Source organism: Bombus fervidus, chromosome 5 (assembly GCF_041682495.2).
Source record: "Bombus fervidus isolate BK054 chromosome 5, iyBomFerv1, whole genome shotgun sequence".
Classification (NCBI taxonomy): Eukaryota; Metazoa; Arthropoda; class Insecta; order Hymenoptera; family Apidae; genus Bombus; species Bombus fervidus.
Window position 1 is genome coordinate 90954 of NC_091521.1, and position 17336 is coordinate 108289.

The 17336-nt window shown below is 33.5% G+C and overlaps 2 protein-coding genes across 5 annotated transcripts; one reads left to right on the plus strand and one right to left on the minus strand.

Moving 5' to 3' along the window:
* The first annotated feature begins 57 nt into the window (after nucleotides 1-57).
* On the plus strand, nucleotides 58-13442 carry LOC139987616 (lysosomal alpha-glucosidase). Of its 4 annotated transcripts, none has more exons than XR_011799894.1 (18): nucleotides 65-557; nucleotides 852-1258; nucleotides 1336-1814; nucleotides 2435-2609; nucleotides 2710-2800; nucleotides 2880-3048; nucleotides 3117-3186; nucleotides 3279-3383; nucleotides 3459-3716; nucleotides 3812-4014; nucleotides 4101-4208; nucleotides 4294-4471; nucleotides 4568-4716; nucleotides 4778-4862; nucleotides 4950-5220; nucleotides 5766-5965; nucleotides 6119-6275; nucleotides 12704-13442. XR_011799894.1 is itself a non-coding variant. In XM_072004068.1 (18 exons), exons 3-18 carry the CDS (start codon nucleotides 914-916, stop codon nucleotides 6215-6217), a joined length of 2985 nt encoding a protein of 994 aa, XP_071860169.1. In that variant the 5' UTR covers nucleotides 65-259; nucleotides 333-557; nucleotides 852-913; the 3' UTR covers nucleotides 6218-6316. The 4 variants fall into 4 exon arrangements, 2 of the variants coding, with proteins under 2 accessions (XP_071860169.1, XP_071860170.1); XM_072004068.1 differs by lacking the exon at nucleotides 12704-13442 and having other exon boundaries at nucleotides 65-259; nucleotides 333-557; nucleotides 6119-6316; XM_072004069.1 differs by lacking the exons at nucleotides 65-557; nucleotides 12704-13442 and adding an exon at nucleotides 607-702 and having other exon boundaries at nucleotides 6119-6316.
* On the minus strand, nucleotides 6226-12706 carry LOC139987617 (uncharacterized). The gene has a single exon (XM_072004070.1). The coding sequence runs from the start codon at nucleotides 11991-11993 to the stop codon at nucleotides 9405-9407; it is 2589 nt and encodes an 862-aa protein (XP_071860171.1). The 5' UTR covers nucleotides 11994-12706; the 3' UTR covers nucleotides 6226-9404.
* Nucleotides 13443-17336: the final 3894 nt, after the last annotated feature.

The window sequence follows — 17336 nt, forward strand, 5'->3', positions numbered from 1 at the left end:
CACAAGGTGTTAAAAACTAATTTGTAATATATATATATATACACAAGGAAATTAGGAAAGGACAACAAAACATTACTGGGAATATTCTTAATTCACGTGCAAAACAGATCGATCATGCTAAAAACTGGTTGGATATTGTGCAGCTACAAATCATACCGACCGATTGACGATCGAAAAAGGAAAATTCATAAGGCCAATCAATATGATCGAATTATATAACAATATCGTGGTCTCATTTTAATCGGAAAAATTTCACTGCGTTAATGAAATTTTTAATTAACAAAATATTAAAAATAGATAAGCTTCATCGTTACATTAGTGTTGTCTTACAGATATGAAGATATGTGAAGCTAGTGCGAGCCGTTTATTATTAGAGTCCGTCATAAAACGGTCGCCCCAAATGCTATGTATCATGTACTTAAGTGTCTACATAGTATCAGTAGCGTGAGCAGTGAGCATTCTCATTTCCTCTCTGTACAAAATAATGCTCGATGATAAGTGGAATTTTCATGTCGTATATAAGAGAACATTTCAATACTAATAAAATACATATAATGGTAAATTTAGTTAAATATATTATTGTAGAAGATAATCATGTTTGACGTATTAAAGCATGCATAAGTGTATAAAAATAACGAAAATTCTTGTTTCTTATATGTTTAGTAATATGTATATGGTTATCTTTTGTACGTGGCTCTTAAGGTTATGTATTACTTCATAGATATATTTGTATAGAAATTGATATCTTAGATTACTTTTTACTGGATAGTTGCGTAAATTTCAGTCCTTTTAATTGTTTTTTATCAATTTTCTTATTTTAAACCTAATTCTATTTAATTTTCTTATTAAAGGTAGTGGCCTATTCAATACTCAAAGGGATACAAAATACTCAAGTTAATTAACGAATTAACGAATGAAGAAATTTATTAAAACAATAGAAATGAATGTGAAAGATATACAACAATTTGTACCAAAAAATAACGTTTTAAATAGATATTCCAAATATATATTAACATATAATTTTCTGAAATTGATCATGTTCATTATTCTGCTTGGTGTAACAATAGTGTTTTTACAACAAAGCAAATGCATTATTACAGAAGAATATGAAATGGATATAATCTCTAGAAATGACGAAATTCTACAGAATACGAATTATAAACTGGTTAATGATTCTATGATATTATCTAAGAAAGAAAATTTTGAATATGATATAGAATCTCATGACACAATATCGAGATTTCCTAGAATTGTACAAGTGAGTTTCAAATATTATAATTAAAAAGCATGATTGCAGGTTATAATAATCATTGTTTTATAACTTTTATTCATTAGAGACAGTGCAACAACATTCCTGCTACATTACGCTTTGATTGTCATCCTGAAGATGGAGCATCCGAATTATCCTGTAGAAATAGAGGTTGTTGCTGGAATTCTCTTAACGAAAAAATATCAACGACAGGACCTGTTCCTTTGAATCTCCCATATTGTTATTATCCAAGTGATTGGAGCATATATAGGTATCAGAATTTTAGTAAAGAAGGAAACAACTTTTTTGGATTCCTCAAACAAATAAAAAGCTCCTTTTATGAAAATGACATACCACTGGTAAAAGTAGAAACCAACACTATAGATGATTCTATTCTACGTATAAAAATATATGATCCTGTTAAGAAACGATATGAACCACCATGGCCTCTCAGAGCAGATCCCAAACCATTCCTTCAAAAAAACGTTAATGCAAAATATAAATTAGAGATTGATAATACTAAACCTGGTTTTAAAGTATACAGAACCTTAGATGATACAGTAATGTGAGTAAAATTTGAATTTTGTGACACTTTTATCTTATATGTGTATGAACATATATGCATATAGTGTGTCCAGTTTATCTATAAACAGTTAAATATCTCAAAAAAATATGAAAGATACTAGAGATTTATACAGACAAAAGTTTGAGCATATTAGGGGTACATACGAGCTGATATTTTTGGTATATCGTCTTGAAGAGTGATCTTGAAATGACCTAAAAATATTGCATTGAAGTTTCTTCTACATTTTTTATTACAATGTTGGCAGTATTTTGGTAATTTTATTGTTTTATATTTTGAAATTATGTTAGACGAAATACACATGTGTGTAAAGTTCTCAAAATGTTTTGGTGTCAGCTATAAAAATATATAATAAAAAATATAGAGATGCATTTAAAAACTTTAATGTAATGTTCACAGGGCATTTCAGGATAATTTCAAGGTGATATAAATACCAACGTATGAGACTCTTAATATTCTAATCTTTGCCTGAATCATTTTTACATATCTTTTATATTTCTGGAAATATTTAACTGTTCACAGATAAACTGGACAGCTATCTGTATACGTATATATATATATGTATATACAATACAACTATTTTTATTTTTTTTCATATCCAGATTTGACTCTATTAATACAGGAGGTTTCATATTTGCCGATCAGTTTTTACAGATAAGCGCTCTTTTGCCGAGCCATAATATTTATGGTATTGGCGAACATAAAACGAAGCTAAAATTAAATACTAATTGGCAAATGTTTACATTATTGAACAAAGATCAACCACCAATAGAAAATGTATGTTGATTCATTTTAAGACACTATTTAAATTTACACTTTGTTTCTACTTGACATTTTTTAACATATATATTTATAAAGACAAGCTTTCAAAATCTAGGCAAATTTATATGGATCTCATCCCTTCTATCTCATAATTGAAAATTCCGGAAGGTCTCACGGGTTTCTATTTCTCAATAGTAATGCAATGGGTAAATGATGTTAAAAGTAATCTTTTCTTATATTATATAATTCACTGAAATATGTGTCCATAACGTCTGCTATTTGTAGATGTGATATTACAACCGTCGCCTGCTATTACCTTTCGAACTATTGGCGGTGTTTTTGATATATATTTCTTTCTGGGTCCAACCCCTGCAGATGTCATAAAACAGTATTCTGAGATAATAGGTAAACCATTTCTCCCCCCATATTGGTCCCTTGGTTTTCATTTATGCAGGTAGGAAAGTTATCTCATTGCAAAATAATTGTTATTATATTCTTATTATATTTTCCAAAATTGTGCAGATACGGATATGGAACTTTAGAAAAAACAAAGGAAATATGGAATAGAACCATAGCGGCGGGAATTCCATTTGTAACATGTTTTACATAAATCATTAAATTCATATTCTTTAATCGAATATGTAATAGACGAAGTTTAATCATTTTCATTCATTTTATTTTTAGGATACCCAATGGAATGATTTAGATTACATGGATAAAAATAACGATTTCACGTATAATCCAAAAACATTTAAGGAGTTACCGCAATTTGTGAATGAAATACATTCGGTATGATTTGAAGTTGTATATACATGTAAAAAATATAAAAATTTAATATAATGCATAACATTCTATATATTGTAGAGAGGAATGCATTATATTCCCTTGATCGATGCGGGAATATCTGGTTCTGAAAAGCACGGAACTTATTTGCCATATGATGAAGGTATGAAAGAAGATATATTTATAAAGGATGGAGCAACTGATCAGCCATTTGTTGGCAAGACGTGGAATTTTGTTTCTACTGTGTGGCCTGATTTTACGAATCCCAAAACGCAAAACTATTATTTCCATATGATGAGCAACATGCATGATAGTTTTGCATACGACGGTGCTTGGATCGTATGCATACATATTTTCTATTATCTATTAGTGAAAATAAAAATGTCTTACATTAATAATATTCATCTTTGCTTTGTGTTTTTATCTATTGCTAGGATATGAATGAGCCATCTAATTTTTACGATGGACATAAAAATGGATGTCCAAAAGGTAAATTGGATTATCCGAAATATGTACCGAACGTTATAGGAGACATACTCGCAACAAAAACTTTGTGCATGAACGCTAAGCATTACTTAGGTGTTCATTATGATCTTCATAATACTTATGGCACAAGTCAAGCAATAGCAACGAATTAGTAAGTACACTATTAATCATAAAAGAATTTATAAGTGAAGTAGAAGCACGCATTGTTAAATTACGTAACATTGGCAATGTACACAGTGCACTGACCAATATTCGACGAAAAAGACCTTTTATAATATCGCGTTCAACTTGGGTGGGTCATGGACACTATGCTGGTCATTGGACAGGAGATGTTTATTCCTCATGGTAATTGTTGCGCCTAGTGTTTATAAATATTCATAAATATTTATTAAATACTCGCATTTTACGTAATATATTGGACATACGTTAGGCACGATTTAAAAATGAGTATTCCAGCAATATTGTTGATGAATTTTTACCAAATACCAATGGTTGGTGCTGACATTTGTGGATTTAATGGAAATACAACAGCGGCATTATGTAATCGTTGGATGCAACTTGGTGCATTTTATCCTTTTTCTCGTAATCATAATTCCGACGATACAATCGTTTGTATTTATGAATCCTTACTGCATGAAGACCATTAAATTCAATTATTTCTTTCAAACGATATGCTTAATATTGTTATCATATATCATTTATAGGAACAAGATCCAGTTGCTATGGGCGATTTAGTAATAAAATCATCAAAGCGTGCCCTTACGATACGTTACTGGTTGTTACCCTATTTATATACGTTATTATTTCGAGCACATAAATTTGGAGAAACTGTAGCGCGACCATTATTCTTTGAGTAAGCGTATTGACCATATACGACCTGTTTAGAGTGCTTGTAAGATTTAACATTTTTTTAGATACTCAAACGATTCGGCCACATACGATATCGACACTCAGTTCTTATGGGGTAGTTCTTTGATGATAATTCCAGTTTTAGAAGAAGTAAGTTAAGGTCCATGTTAATAAATCACTAATATTTAAATAGTTAAAACAGTAATTTTTTTTCTTTGATGCGCTCCTGATTATTAGCACAAAACGAAAGTATCAGCTTATTTACCACATGGAGTGTGGTATAATTTTTATACAAAAGAATCCGTCTTCGCGCTGGGTAAATATTACACGATGAATGCGCCACTCGATACTATACCATTGATGATTCGCGGAGGATCCATTTTGCCAGTACAGAAACCAGCTGATACTACAACTAGTAGTAGAAAGAATAATTTCGAATTATTGATTACTTTGGATCATGTGAAAAAGGCAAAAGGCGAACTATATTGGGATGATGGCGATAGTTTAGGTATATATTGCATTGATTCCATAGTTAGTAGTATTAATTTCTATAGAAAAGGATACACCTTACTGATATCATTGACCGCCGTTCGGCTTTAGTTCTGCAAAATATATATGATCCTTTTAGGACTAGATTTCGGTTCGACTGTTGGTTTGAGCTGCTTCAGGTAATATTTAGGTTAAACAATAAATGTATGTGGAATTTATGATAATAATATAGGAGACCATCTAATTGATTTCATTGAACATAATGTTCACATGGAACATTATGCTGGGTCTATAACAGAATTTTTGTCTCATCGGTAACACGATTACGACAGTCTCAAAAAATAAAACTGTAATTATTTTTTTTATTCATTGCCTCATAATCAAAATACTCTCGGAAACTGAAGTTGAGCGGTGGTCATATGCACGTAAAAGTGAAATTACTCAGAATGCTGACCTCAACAACATATATCAAGATCAATAAGAATGATGAAATTATTGCTCTTTCTAATATAATTACTTAAATTTTGCATAAGTTTGTTTTAATAAGTGGATGTGTATTTACAGATTCGCTGGAGAAGGAACAATTTGTGTGGTCAGTTTTCACCATTGAGAATAATACTCTATCCACTGCCAAAGCAACAAAGAGTTCTTTTAATGAGAAAATTATCTTAGGAGGAATACAAATATGGGGAATAACATCTAATATTTCACGAGTATCTTTAAACAATCACGAAATACAGTTTAAATATGACAACAAAGAAGATGTGAGTTTTCTATTCTTATAATTATATTATTATAATGGTGAAAGCGTGACAACTATTTTCAAATTCTAATGAAATTGTTCTGATTTTATAACTTTTATCTTTTTTTGCATATTCGACATGTAAAAATACGAATTACCTAAATTAATTTTTCAGTGTTTGAACATAAGCAACTTACAAATAGACTTAAGAGAGAACTTCTTGCTTTTTTGGGAATACGATGATTTTAAACAACATGATGATAGTAACAAATGACAGTAATCTTGCTCAAAATATATGTTCACTTGTATTACATATAATATTGTTGCTACAGGTATGATATACAAAATATATTTCAATCGTTTTTAGTATTAATTTTACTATAATACTCTATTTGTATACATATATTCCTACATGTTAAAGCACATATTTTTTGAATAAAGAAGAAAAGCATTTTATTGAAATAACTGTACAATTGACTATACAATAAAGTAGGATACGTTATGGCACTAGAACGAATAAAAATAATAATTCGAAATGTTTCGAAATAATCCATTCTCCGCGCGTTAATTAGAACGTAATTTTACATACATAGTTCGTTCATAATTGAAAGCAATGGAAAATATAACAACACAGGTAATCGATCATCACACAATAGATAATGTTGAATGAAAAATTTCACTTTGGCACCGTTTAACGTATATAAAATAAAGCAATTCGAGCACTTAAACAGCACCATCATTGAAACATTGAAGTCCTTCTTCGAATTCTATATGCGTATTTACAATCATGTAAGTGTGCTTTACGACCTCGATCTATATTCAGTGTCTTCTATGACCTTTATTTGCATTTCTATAGCAGAAAGTAGATTCTCATCTTTGGAATAAATTTCAATGCGACTAGCCCAAACCGACTGTAGTCCTTGTCAATATACATATATACGTCGTGTAAGTAACTTATCGTACTTACATACGCTTGCTTGAATTTTTATAAGACGAATACGTAGACACGTATCGAATAAATGATGGATGATATCGTTGAGATCTTTGTTTCAAATTTTCAAACATCATCTATTATAAAATAATTATTTTTATCGGATCATTTTGTCGTACGAAATGACCTATATAAACATTTGATTTTATCGGTTTTCATAAACTAAAACTCGTAAAACTATGAAATCAACATGATGTAATTATATGTAGAAAATGCTTGAAACATTTACAAAATATAAAATATTAATCTAGTACGTGGTACCTTTTCGCATATGGTTATTGTAGATATTGGGAAAGTCTAACAAATTGATAATTATTATTCGGTATAATATTATCGCACTACATAATATACACAATTGTATAATTAATTATATATTTTTCTATTTGTATTGCATACTAATAAAACAAAATAACATATTTAATCGTATGTAATATTAGTAATATACGTGTATACATATTTTTTATTCTCCTCAACTATATTAATCTTGTAACTTTAATCATTATTGTCTGCTCACATTTACTTATGCCTATTTAAAAGATGAACTTGCGTGTTATGCGTACGAGCATATTTATTAAACATATTAACGTTAATATGCACGATTTACGCACCGAAACGAACAAATATACGTTAACGAGAATTACACAACGTACATATGAGAAAAGGAAATAACGACTATAAGGCTTTTAGGTATTGGAAGGCTCCCGTTTGACAAGGGGGCCACGAACACAACAGAGTTCCATGTAGCACCGAACGTCTTTTTTTAGATTTGAAAAAGATTCTATGAAAAGATCGAAAATGTTGCTCTTTTCACAAATTTTCTATTCAAATGAAAATAACGTGTCGTATAATCTAGGAAAAAGAAACAAACAGATAAAATAATGGCAAGAAAGATATCACAAAGGAAAATCAATAAAGTTTATATACATTTAACTTGAACGTTATACTTGTGCGGTAACTTGCACACAACAATGAATGTATGTATAAATATAAAATGCTTACGTCTAATTCATGGAATATATGTATTGCTACAAACGCATACAGTAGTCTACGTTGGTATTTAGCCTCTTCGAATTAAGTAAGAAATTACCCAAAAACTTGAACTACGATACTCGTCTCATCATTCAGACATATCTACATATTAATTTACAAAACAACAAATTTTCTAATTGATTTTCTCTGTGTCTCCTCCCGTTCTCCCTTCTTGTTTACTTATCATCATCATCATCATTAACAAAATATATCTCCCGTTACGGCAAATACAAATGCATTCTCAATTTATTGCCATTTGTTTTCACCTTTTAATTTGTTGTTCGTAATCGATAATATTAGCCATCATCGTAGCATGCATAATATCATCATATATTTTTATTTTTATACAAGCGATGAAAATGAGCAGCACGTAGTACACCCATCTGGACGATATTATATAATAAATAAAAAAAAAGTTATTAATATTACCATGGGCAAGAAATAGAATGACGCATGGCACCCTGAAGAAAACGTAGCCCGTTGACTGTTAAAAATATCTGTAAGGTAGCAAATATACTTAAATATTCGTTAACGAGGAACAACTAGTGAAATTGAAGTATCATATCACTTAGAATCACATAAATCACAACGAAAATTATATATCGTTTATATTATCGCTTTATACTTTGCGTAAAAGTCTAAAATCTACGTATTTTCATATTGTTCGTACGAGTTTTTGCAGTACAAACAAACAACATGGCACGCGATGTACATATAACTAACTTATCACAAAGCAAATTGAATACAGACTTTTCAAATTTTAGATGACGAGATATTAAAGTATTTATCAAGTCTATTAGTTTTTACACAACTCGGTATTACTTTTACAAAACGTAGTCAGTGTAAAACTTTATGAATATTCTGAATATCATTAAAATGCATGCTATGTCGTAAATCGATTTTATATTTGATTTTTCATAATACGGAAAGAAGAATAAAACGGCAGAAGCAGAAACGGTGATTATAACGAGTCGCTTGCCTATTATTAGGAATATTACGTTTGCACTTTGGACTAGCAAGAACTAATTTTATACTATATGAAAGAACGTCTGTGCATCGAAATTCTAATAAGTAATCACTAATGGTTTCGTCTCTTAAAATTAGATTATTATTACTAGGTAGCCTGTTCACTGACAGATACGTATCGTTTCGCTTAGTTACTTGAAATCTTCTGTTATTTGTTCACCTGTACCTATATCTACCCACTGTCCATCTATATAATCATTTTCGAAGGAAAATATAATAATATAGGACTTGGTACAAAGATCGCCTGCGATTGAAGAAAGGCAGTCTTGGATTTAAAAAGCCTCTGCTTTAGAATCAGGATCAGATCGTAATTTCGAAGGGATTTGAGGGTATCGACCGGTATTTTTGTTAGTCTTTGGTAAATATATACCAGCGATTGCCACGTAGATAATGTTAAAACGAGTAGGATTTTAATTTAAGTAGCAGTCAATGTTTCCAAAATATCTTCGGGAGTTTTATTCAATTTGCGAAAATGTTCCCAATGTTCTTTAGGTACAGTCCATTTGAGGAATATCTCGAGATTCTTGGTGAGTGTTTCAAGTTCGGATAAACCGTTGCTTGCCACTGGATCTTTGCCAGCGGATATCAGAGAATCGTAAAGAACTTGGTCGATCAGTCGTTTACCAAAGCCTAGTTCGTCCAGTCTTTCTTGCTTGCTGATTCTTTTAAGAAGTACAGCGAGCAACAATCTCATCCTCTCGACAGTCATTATTCTATATTTGGAGGGCGACGGCGAGGGTTTATCGTTGTTTATTTCATTGGAAAGCAGGGTCGCTGTCGGTTGTAAGGCCATGGAAATAGATGCTGGCATGATCGTGTTTGTGATTAAATCTGAGGTTTGAGTACTCGGAACGTCGTGTTCAGTCTCGGATTCAGGATGACAAGTTTTCTCGTGACATTCCAGATCATTTTTAATTCTAAAGAAACTCGTACACTTTTTGCAAGCGTACGGCTCATTTCTGCCATGGATACATTTCATGTGTTTTTTCCAATGGGGTAGTTGCGTGAAACCAGCGTTACATTCGGCACACTTGAACGGTCTTTCGCCAGTGTGTCTTCTTGTGTGAAGTTTAAGTGCCGTCGAGTGCGCAAATGCCTGCCAGCAAACCAAACACCTAAACGGTCTTTGTCCAGAATGCGTTCTCTGGTGGACAGTCAATTGAGATTTTTGAGCAAATCTTTGACCACATGTGGCACAACCGTGTGGCCGATCACGTGCATGCGTTCTCATGTGTTGAGGTAGGTGGCCCTTGAACGTCTTGTTGCAGATTACACAGAGAAAAGATTTAACGTCTCTGTGAAGACATTCTAAATGTTTCTTGAGAGCGTCTCGCCGAACGAACGCACGACCACAGATTTCACACTTGTGATCCTTTTGTCCGTTGTGTCGTTTTACATGTAACGCCAAATTCGCAGCGCAGGTGAACGTGCCAGAACACAAACCGCAACGATACGGTTTTACCTGGCTGTGAGTACGTCGATGCTGCACCAGTTGTCCTCCTCTGGCGAAACTCTTGTCGCATTCTGGACATTTATATGGCTTGAAGCCAGTATGTGTTCTTACGTGCAGTTTTAATCTTTCTTTTAAAGGGAACTCTTTCCCACACTCGTCACACTTGAAGATTGGCCCCGCACCGTGTACGATCTTATAGTGGTTACGAAGACCTCCGCTACCTTTAAATCGCGCCTCGCACACTACGCAACAATATCTTTTTTGCTGATTCTCTTGTTTAGTTTTCATACCGTGCAAAGCGGTACTTTGATCCTTGCCGCGGTCGCGCTCGCTGCCGTTTGTATTCTCTTCCTTCGAATACGGCGGCGGCGGCGTTGATGATGACAACAATGACGACGACAACGATGACGACAACGATGACGTTGATGTTGATATTGTCGTTGACGACGTCGATTTGGTAGCCACTATACTTGTTGCTTCTGGTCTGAATAATGGATTTGTAGGATTCTCTTCATCTTGAACCTTATTATTATTATCTTTATTCTCCGCAAGGTAACTCATCGTTGTTATATGAAAATTGGCATTTGATACGTTTGTCGAATCTTCCAGTAACAATTTTGGGTTTGATACTTTCGTATCAAATATGCTATTTTTCTCAGCAGTGGTAATAAATCGTTTTTCTGCTACATCAATGTTATTTTCAATCGACGTCCCACAAGGAATCGCTATTCGATTGAATAACGTTCCATCGGTAGTCTTCGCAGACTTCTCGTTTTCGTATGTTTCTTCCACGTTTCTTAAGTTTACCTTCCGTCCTTGTTCCCCATCTATCAACTCACGACGAAACATGTAAACGTCATCATTTAACTCACTATTCTTGTCTAAATCCAAATAAATCGTTGACTCTACCTGTTCGTTATTCTCCGATAACAAATTTCCCCTCTCATTTTCGAGAAATGCGTTTTCTCCTAATTTATAACGGTGTTTCATCCCATCGTTGCCATTTCCTTCGTCTCTTTGATCTTTAGTATTCTCTACCGTACGAACGATCGTTCTTTTCTTCGTAGATTTTATTACACAACCAATCATCGACTTTTTATCGAAATGTTTGTATTTTCTGTTCTTTGTCCTCGATTCATTTTCGAATCTTCGAACATTGTTTCTTTCTTTTTCTTTTCTGATTTCGGTGCTATCGATCACTTGTTTATCGTACTCAGCAATTCCCTTTCGCAATTTATCTTCTCGCCACTGTTTGTCCTTCTCTTGTTTCTCTTGTTCAATTTGCTCGATTTTTCGGCAAAGAGACAAATTTCGCGAGCAAAGTTCATGTTCATCGTTGTTATAGCAACTATCGGCAGTTGTGAAACTTCGGAGTATCTTCAAAGCATCGGTCGCATCAGCATTTGTGTTCATATGTTTAAAAATTTCATTCTCCCTTATTCGCGATTGCTTCACTGGTAATAATTCGGTCAGCTGAACTTCCTCTTGTTGCGGTTGTTCGCTTCCAGCTACTTGACTTAAAACGTTTTGTTGCATATCGACTTTGACCATTTAACTTTTTATTTTTTTTAATCCTACGCAATTACATTCGCAACTTGCGATGCACCCTTTGTCTTTCTCTTTCTTTTTCCTTTTTTATCAAAACACACGTCAATCGTGATTGTTTTTACTTTCACAACCAATATTAAAATCGTACAATGCGTTCATCATCGGCTCTACTTTGGTCTTGAAGGAAAATTTGTTATTTATTTGTTGTAGCAAGAACTAGGAGCAACGGAGTTAGGCTTAACGAGGCAATACGCTTGTGTTCAAAGTAACTATAGTTGGTTATCGTATTCTTATCGTTTCGATATTTCCTCTCTTCTCCCCCTCTTACTTCCTTCTATTTCGCTTTCCCACTTTTGTTCGCGTTTCTCCTCTCTTTAGTTCTTTAACTCCTTTTTTCTTTCTGTTTTTCCTTCGTCCACAGTCTATTGCACTAACTTTTTATTTATTGTATCAAACAAGCGTGCGTCGCGTGATACATTTAAACGGATTCTTGCCTGAAGTTTACGTGTCGTCGTGAATATCTTAAATCATAGTCATAATCGTTTACCAATCCTATACTCGTAATCGAAATCCAGAAATTAAAAGTCGGCTAATGAAAGAAATACGAAAAAAGCCAATATCATGGAAATAACTAGGTGCGTTTTTTTCCCCTTCTTACTTACAATTCCTTCGGTGCATACTTACTAATGACAACTTCTCTTTTCACGTGGTAGCTTTCCGCAAATGCGCGTTTCGTCCGTGCGCGCATTGGAATCACCGAGGCTGTTACAAGGATACAAGGATACCGGAAGAAATGGAATAACGATAAAACCGATAGTCGAAGAAAAACAATTTACCCAATTTTCACGGAAGAATCAAAGAATTCAGCCGAATGGTTACGTGATGAAATAGACCAACGTACTGAGAATGAGAATACACGGAGCTTTTTCTTCTGACCGACAAAATGATTGATATCAGTACAAGAGGGAATAGTAGCTGCGAAATAACGGCGGCCATATAAAGAAAGTACGGCAGAACAACAGGGTTATTGTTCGTCGGTGATGGTCGTCGCGACGATCGACTGACTGCTTGTTCCTCGCGGCGGTACGCTGCTTCCTCAACAGCGATTGCGCGCCTTTTTCCACGCAAGCGCAATTCACGGTCGATATCGCTCTGGATTTTACCCCTCAGCCCAGCCAGACACCCTCTCCACCCTGCTTCAGACTCTTTCCATAGCTTTTTCGTTCCTTCAACCCTCCTTTTTCGATTTTCTCGTCTACAATCTTTCGTCTTTCTTTCCTCCAACTCGGTCATTCGCTGTACTTTCTTTCAACTAACAGAATCCCATTGCGACTACTGTTACTACGATAATTCCCCATTATCTTCAGAGATTACGTTTCTTCGAAGGAGAATTCAATACTCATCGATATGTCAGTAAAGTTGTTGTCAATAAAATAGTTATTTATTCAGATAGAGTTACCAGCTTTGCTATACGTGAATCTTTCGAGAACTTTATATCTCTTCTCCCTCTTTTATGCCTCTTCTACCCCTCATCTTCTCCATCACGATATACTAATTGTTCTAAACCCCACCCTTTCATTTGCCTACTCGCTCGCGGTATATGATAGATTCACCTCCCTTCCTTTCTCTCTCTCTCTCTCTCTCTCTCTCTCTCTCTCTCTCTCTCTCTCTCACTTAATCTTTCGTTTTCGATTGTTCGTTCGATGATAACATACATCAAATCAACCGTGTTGACCGCATTCGATATGAACAAAAGAGATTGTTCTTCTTTTACACTTAAATCTATCGTTTGTCACGAAATATAAATCTTTAAAATTATAATTAGAAAATTCGTATTTTTCTCTTTTTTTTTGGTATTATGCTGACACCAACGAACGAAAGTATGTCGATAAAGGCATCGTAATTTTCCATGGGTTAATAACTCCTTTTCATGGTGGCGAGTGTCACTTTTACTTCGATATTTGTTACTTAACTATAGTACATTACATTTTGCATAAAAATTATTAACATGCAGTACATTCTTCATTATATAATCGATCATAACCAACACCCCCTTAAGTTGGTCATCTATTCTTTATCTTTCAACAGAGACCAATTTGGTATTACTGCTGTTAATAACACAGCTATATATATGTAGTAGGACACATTACTATAAGATTAAATCATATACTTATGCGTTTACGCGCGTTCTATCACCGATGCTTCTCAAGTGCTCGATTAACGGTTTCTTTGGTAACATATTCCCTTTGGTAATAAAATTCTAACGGAATCGGTAGGTTATTGATATTTCATTACGATGGAGTTACCTGTGTGTTGTTATTCATATGCGGTATCCGATGCACGATCCTCGGTTTTCCAGAGATACGGTCTTTGTAATACTTTGAAGGTACGATTGGAACAACATTCGCAATTCAATTTTGTTATTATGTTTCTTCTATATTTAAGCTCGCATGTTCTGGATTGACTGCATCGTCTTCTATTATATGACGAAACGTTATAATTTCTTCTTTAAGGAGTAAGCTTAAGTCTTCTTTTCTTGACTAGATCGCGTGCGTATTAACCTTACGCAAACGAGAGTACTGCTTGGTCATTTGGTATTCCATAATCGCTTGCTCTCTTTTTTACTTGGCAATTGCAGATATATATATATCATGTATATATACACATATGTACAAAGATAATCCATTTCCACCTCAATTAGTAAATTGTGTTAGTAGTTTTAGGCCTCTCCCCTTTTGAATTGTTCCCCTCATTAGCACGAAAAGCAAAGAACCCGCCACCATCTGAAAGAAACCAAGAGAAATACCGCAGGTATTTCTTTGCTATCTTTAATCTATCAGTATGTATGTATTATTGTCATTTAGAATAAGCACATGAACCAATTGTTATACCATACTATAGATATGTATCATCGATTGATGTCAACGTTTACTTTCCACTTTATCGTTTTCACTGTTACTTCGCTGTTTCACTAATTATAAATTACAGACCTTCTACGTATTAAATTAAATAATTTATATTTACTTATTCAATTCTCAATCGATTAACGTTATAATCAATTTGCATATTATAAATTCATTTTAAACAAAAAATTGCAACGAAACTAATTATTTACTAAGGAAATTAATTAAAGAGTCTATATTGTATTTACTAGATTAAAAGCGAGATGAATCGATGATACCGTTACGCCTCAAGTTCTTGCCCATTTTCGTGTCTCTGATTTGAATCAGCTTTATGATCTCGCGCGAGTACACAAATACAAATTGGTATGATCATGTGTATCATATGCTCATAAATATTCTTGTTCGCATACAGACGGTCGCTAGAGAACTCATGCTCTCGTTTGATCGCGACGTGACACATGCTTGTGCTCCGCATTGAACTTCCCAGTCTGGAAAGAGGAACGGTTTATACATACGTATGTACATATGTACTTGTGTAAGTATGTATCCCGAGATTTCGTTGCTCAACCGATGGAAATCTCCGACTTCTGTCCCATTCATGTTCTACTCAAATCTCACTCGAAATTTGTTTAAAATTCCTTCGATATCACTTTTTACTCACCAGACACAACGGCGATCGAAATTTCAGCTATTACTGCTAAAAAAGCTTCCTTACGAAGCGTCCGCTCAACCCTACTCCTGTATCGCCATCTTCAAATCACATTCGACTCTGCCGATGAAATTCACAAAAGCTGAATAGAGGGGCGAAACAATTCTAATGAAATACTGTACCATCTTCTTCCGATAGATGGTGCGCAAGACTTGAGCAAATGTGTATATTATAAATATAATGTACAGTGTACATTGTATATGACAGATATGCGCTTATGAATATAAGCATATGTAACGTGGCGTGTAAATATGTACACATGTGCATACGCAATATTATGTATACCTGATTAAATGTCTGTATTTTTGCTTTTCCCCGCTTTCCCTCTCTCTCTCTCTCTCTCTCTCTCTTTCTCTCTCTCTTTGTGTTCCTTTTCGAAACGATATTTTTGAAAATTAACATGTATCGCGTTTTTCTATTTCGTTCATTTATCGTTTTGTTTACAAGCTTTCACAAAAGTTATACTTAATAACCTAAAAACGGAAAACCTATGAACTGTCTTGATTACCTGATATGTAATTATATATCTGAGATTTGCCTAGTAACTGTTATATATTTGAAAAAGTTTAATCATTGAAGTTACTTTCATATTAAATGTCTAATCAGTAATAAATATTTTTCATTGTATTATATTACATTGTATGTATGTACATTAATTAAGAATGGGATGTATATTCGTCTGTGGTATGTACATACATTGTGCGATTGTATCCATAGAGATACAAAGGTAAAGTATGCCAGTCATATATTACCGTGTAAAACAGTGCAAGTAGATACGATATAAGAATAAGAAGAGAACGCTGCATAGAGGTCTCTTTCTACTCGTCTCTAATCGGCCATACACACTGGCGCCGCTCGTTGATCGGTGTTTCACTTGCATATTTATTGTACGAATGTGCATACTTTATCAGAGAAGGACACAAGGGATTTCTATGCAGGGTTCTCTTCCTATTCCTATATCGCTTTTTCAGCTCACTCACGCATTCTGTTTTTATATGTATGTATCTTTATAGTTGTGCTACGTCGTATGAATCATCCAAATTCAACTGTGATTCAACGGATATTAAAGAGTGCCATATGTCGATATAGTAGATTCCCCAGTAACAACCTTACAACCACGCCCCTAATATGTACAATGATATATATATATATATATATATGTCGGAGATGAAAGGACAACGGGGTCACCCGTTGGAGCTCAAACAACTCAACTCCGACATATATATATAAGGATAAACAAGGTATCTCATCTTTAATATAACATATTAGGCAATAACATATTACACAACGTTTTCACGAAACATAAAAGTTAGGAAACACATTGTGAGAATATATAATATGACAGTATTTGTATTTAAAAAAATATATTACATCGGTACATTGTGTCACTGATAGAAATTATAAATATATATAAGTATATAAAAATTGATTATATTCGAACGTAGTTATATATTTTACTTTTAATTTACTTTGAAGATTCTATGAAATTCTAAAGTAAATTATAGAATTACTTCCCTTAATGGATATTGTGAAAAGATTTGATAACGATCTTTTTATTGATATATATTTTTAGTTATATATGATACATATGCAATAAGCATGAAAATAAATACACATATTAAAGTGAAATGCTTTATAATGCTTTATACCTGTCTTGTTTCTTGTTCATTCAGAATACTACACAATAAGTAACAAGCAATAAATAATAATTATCATTTGTCGAAAAAAGAAAGC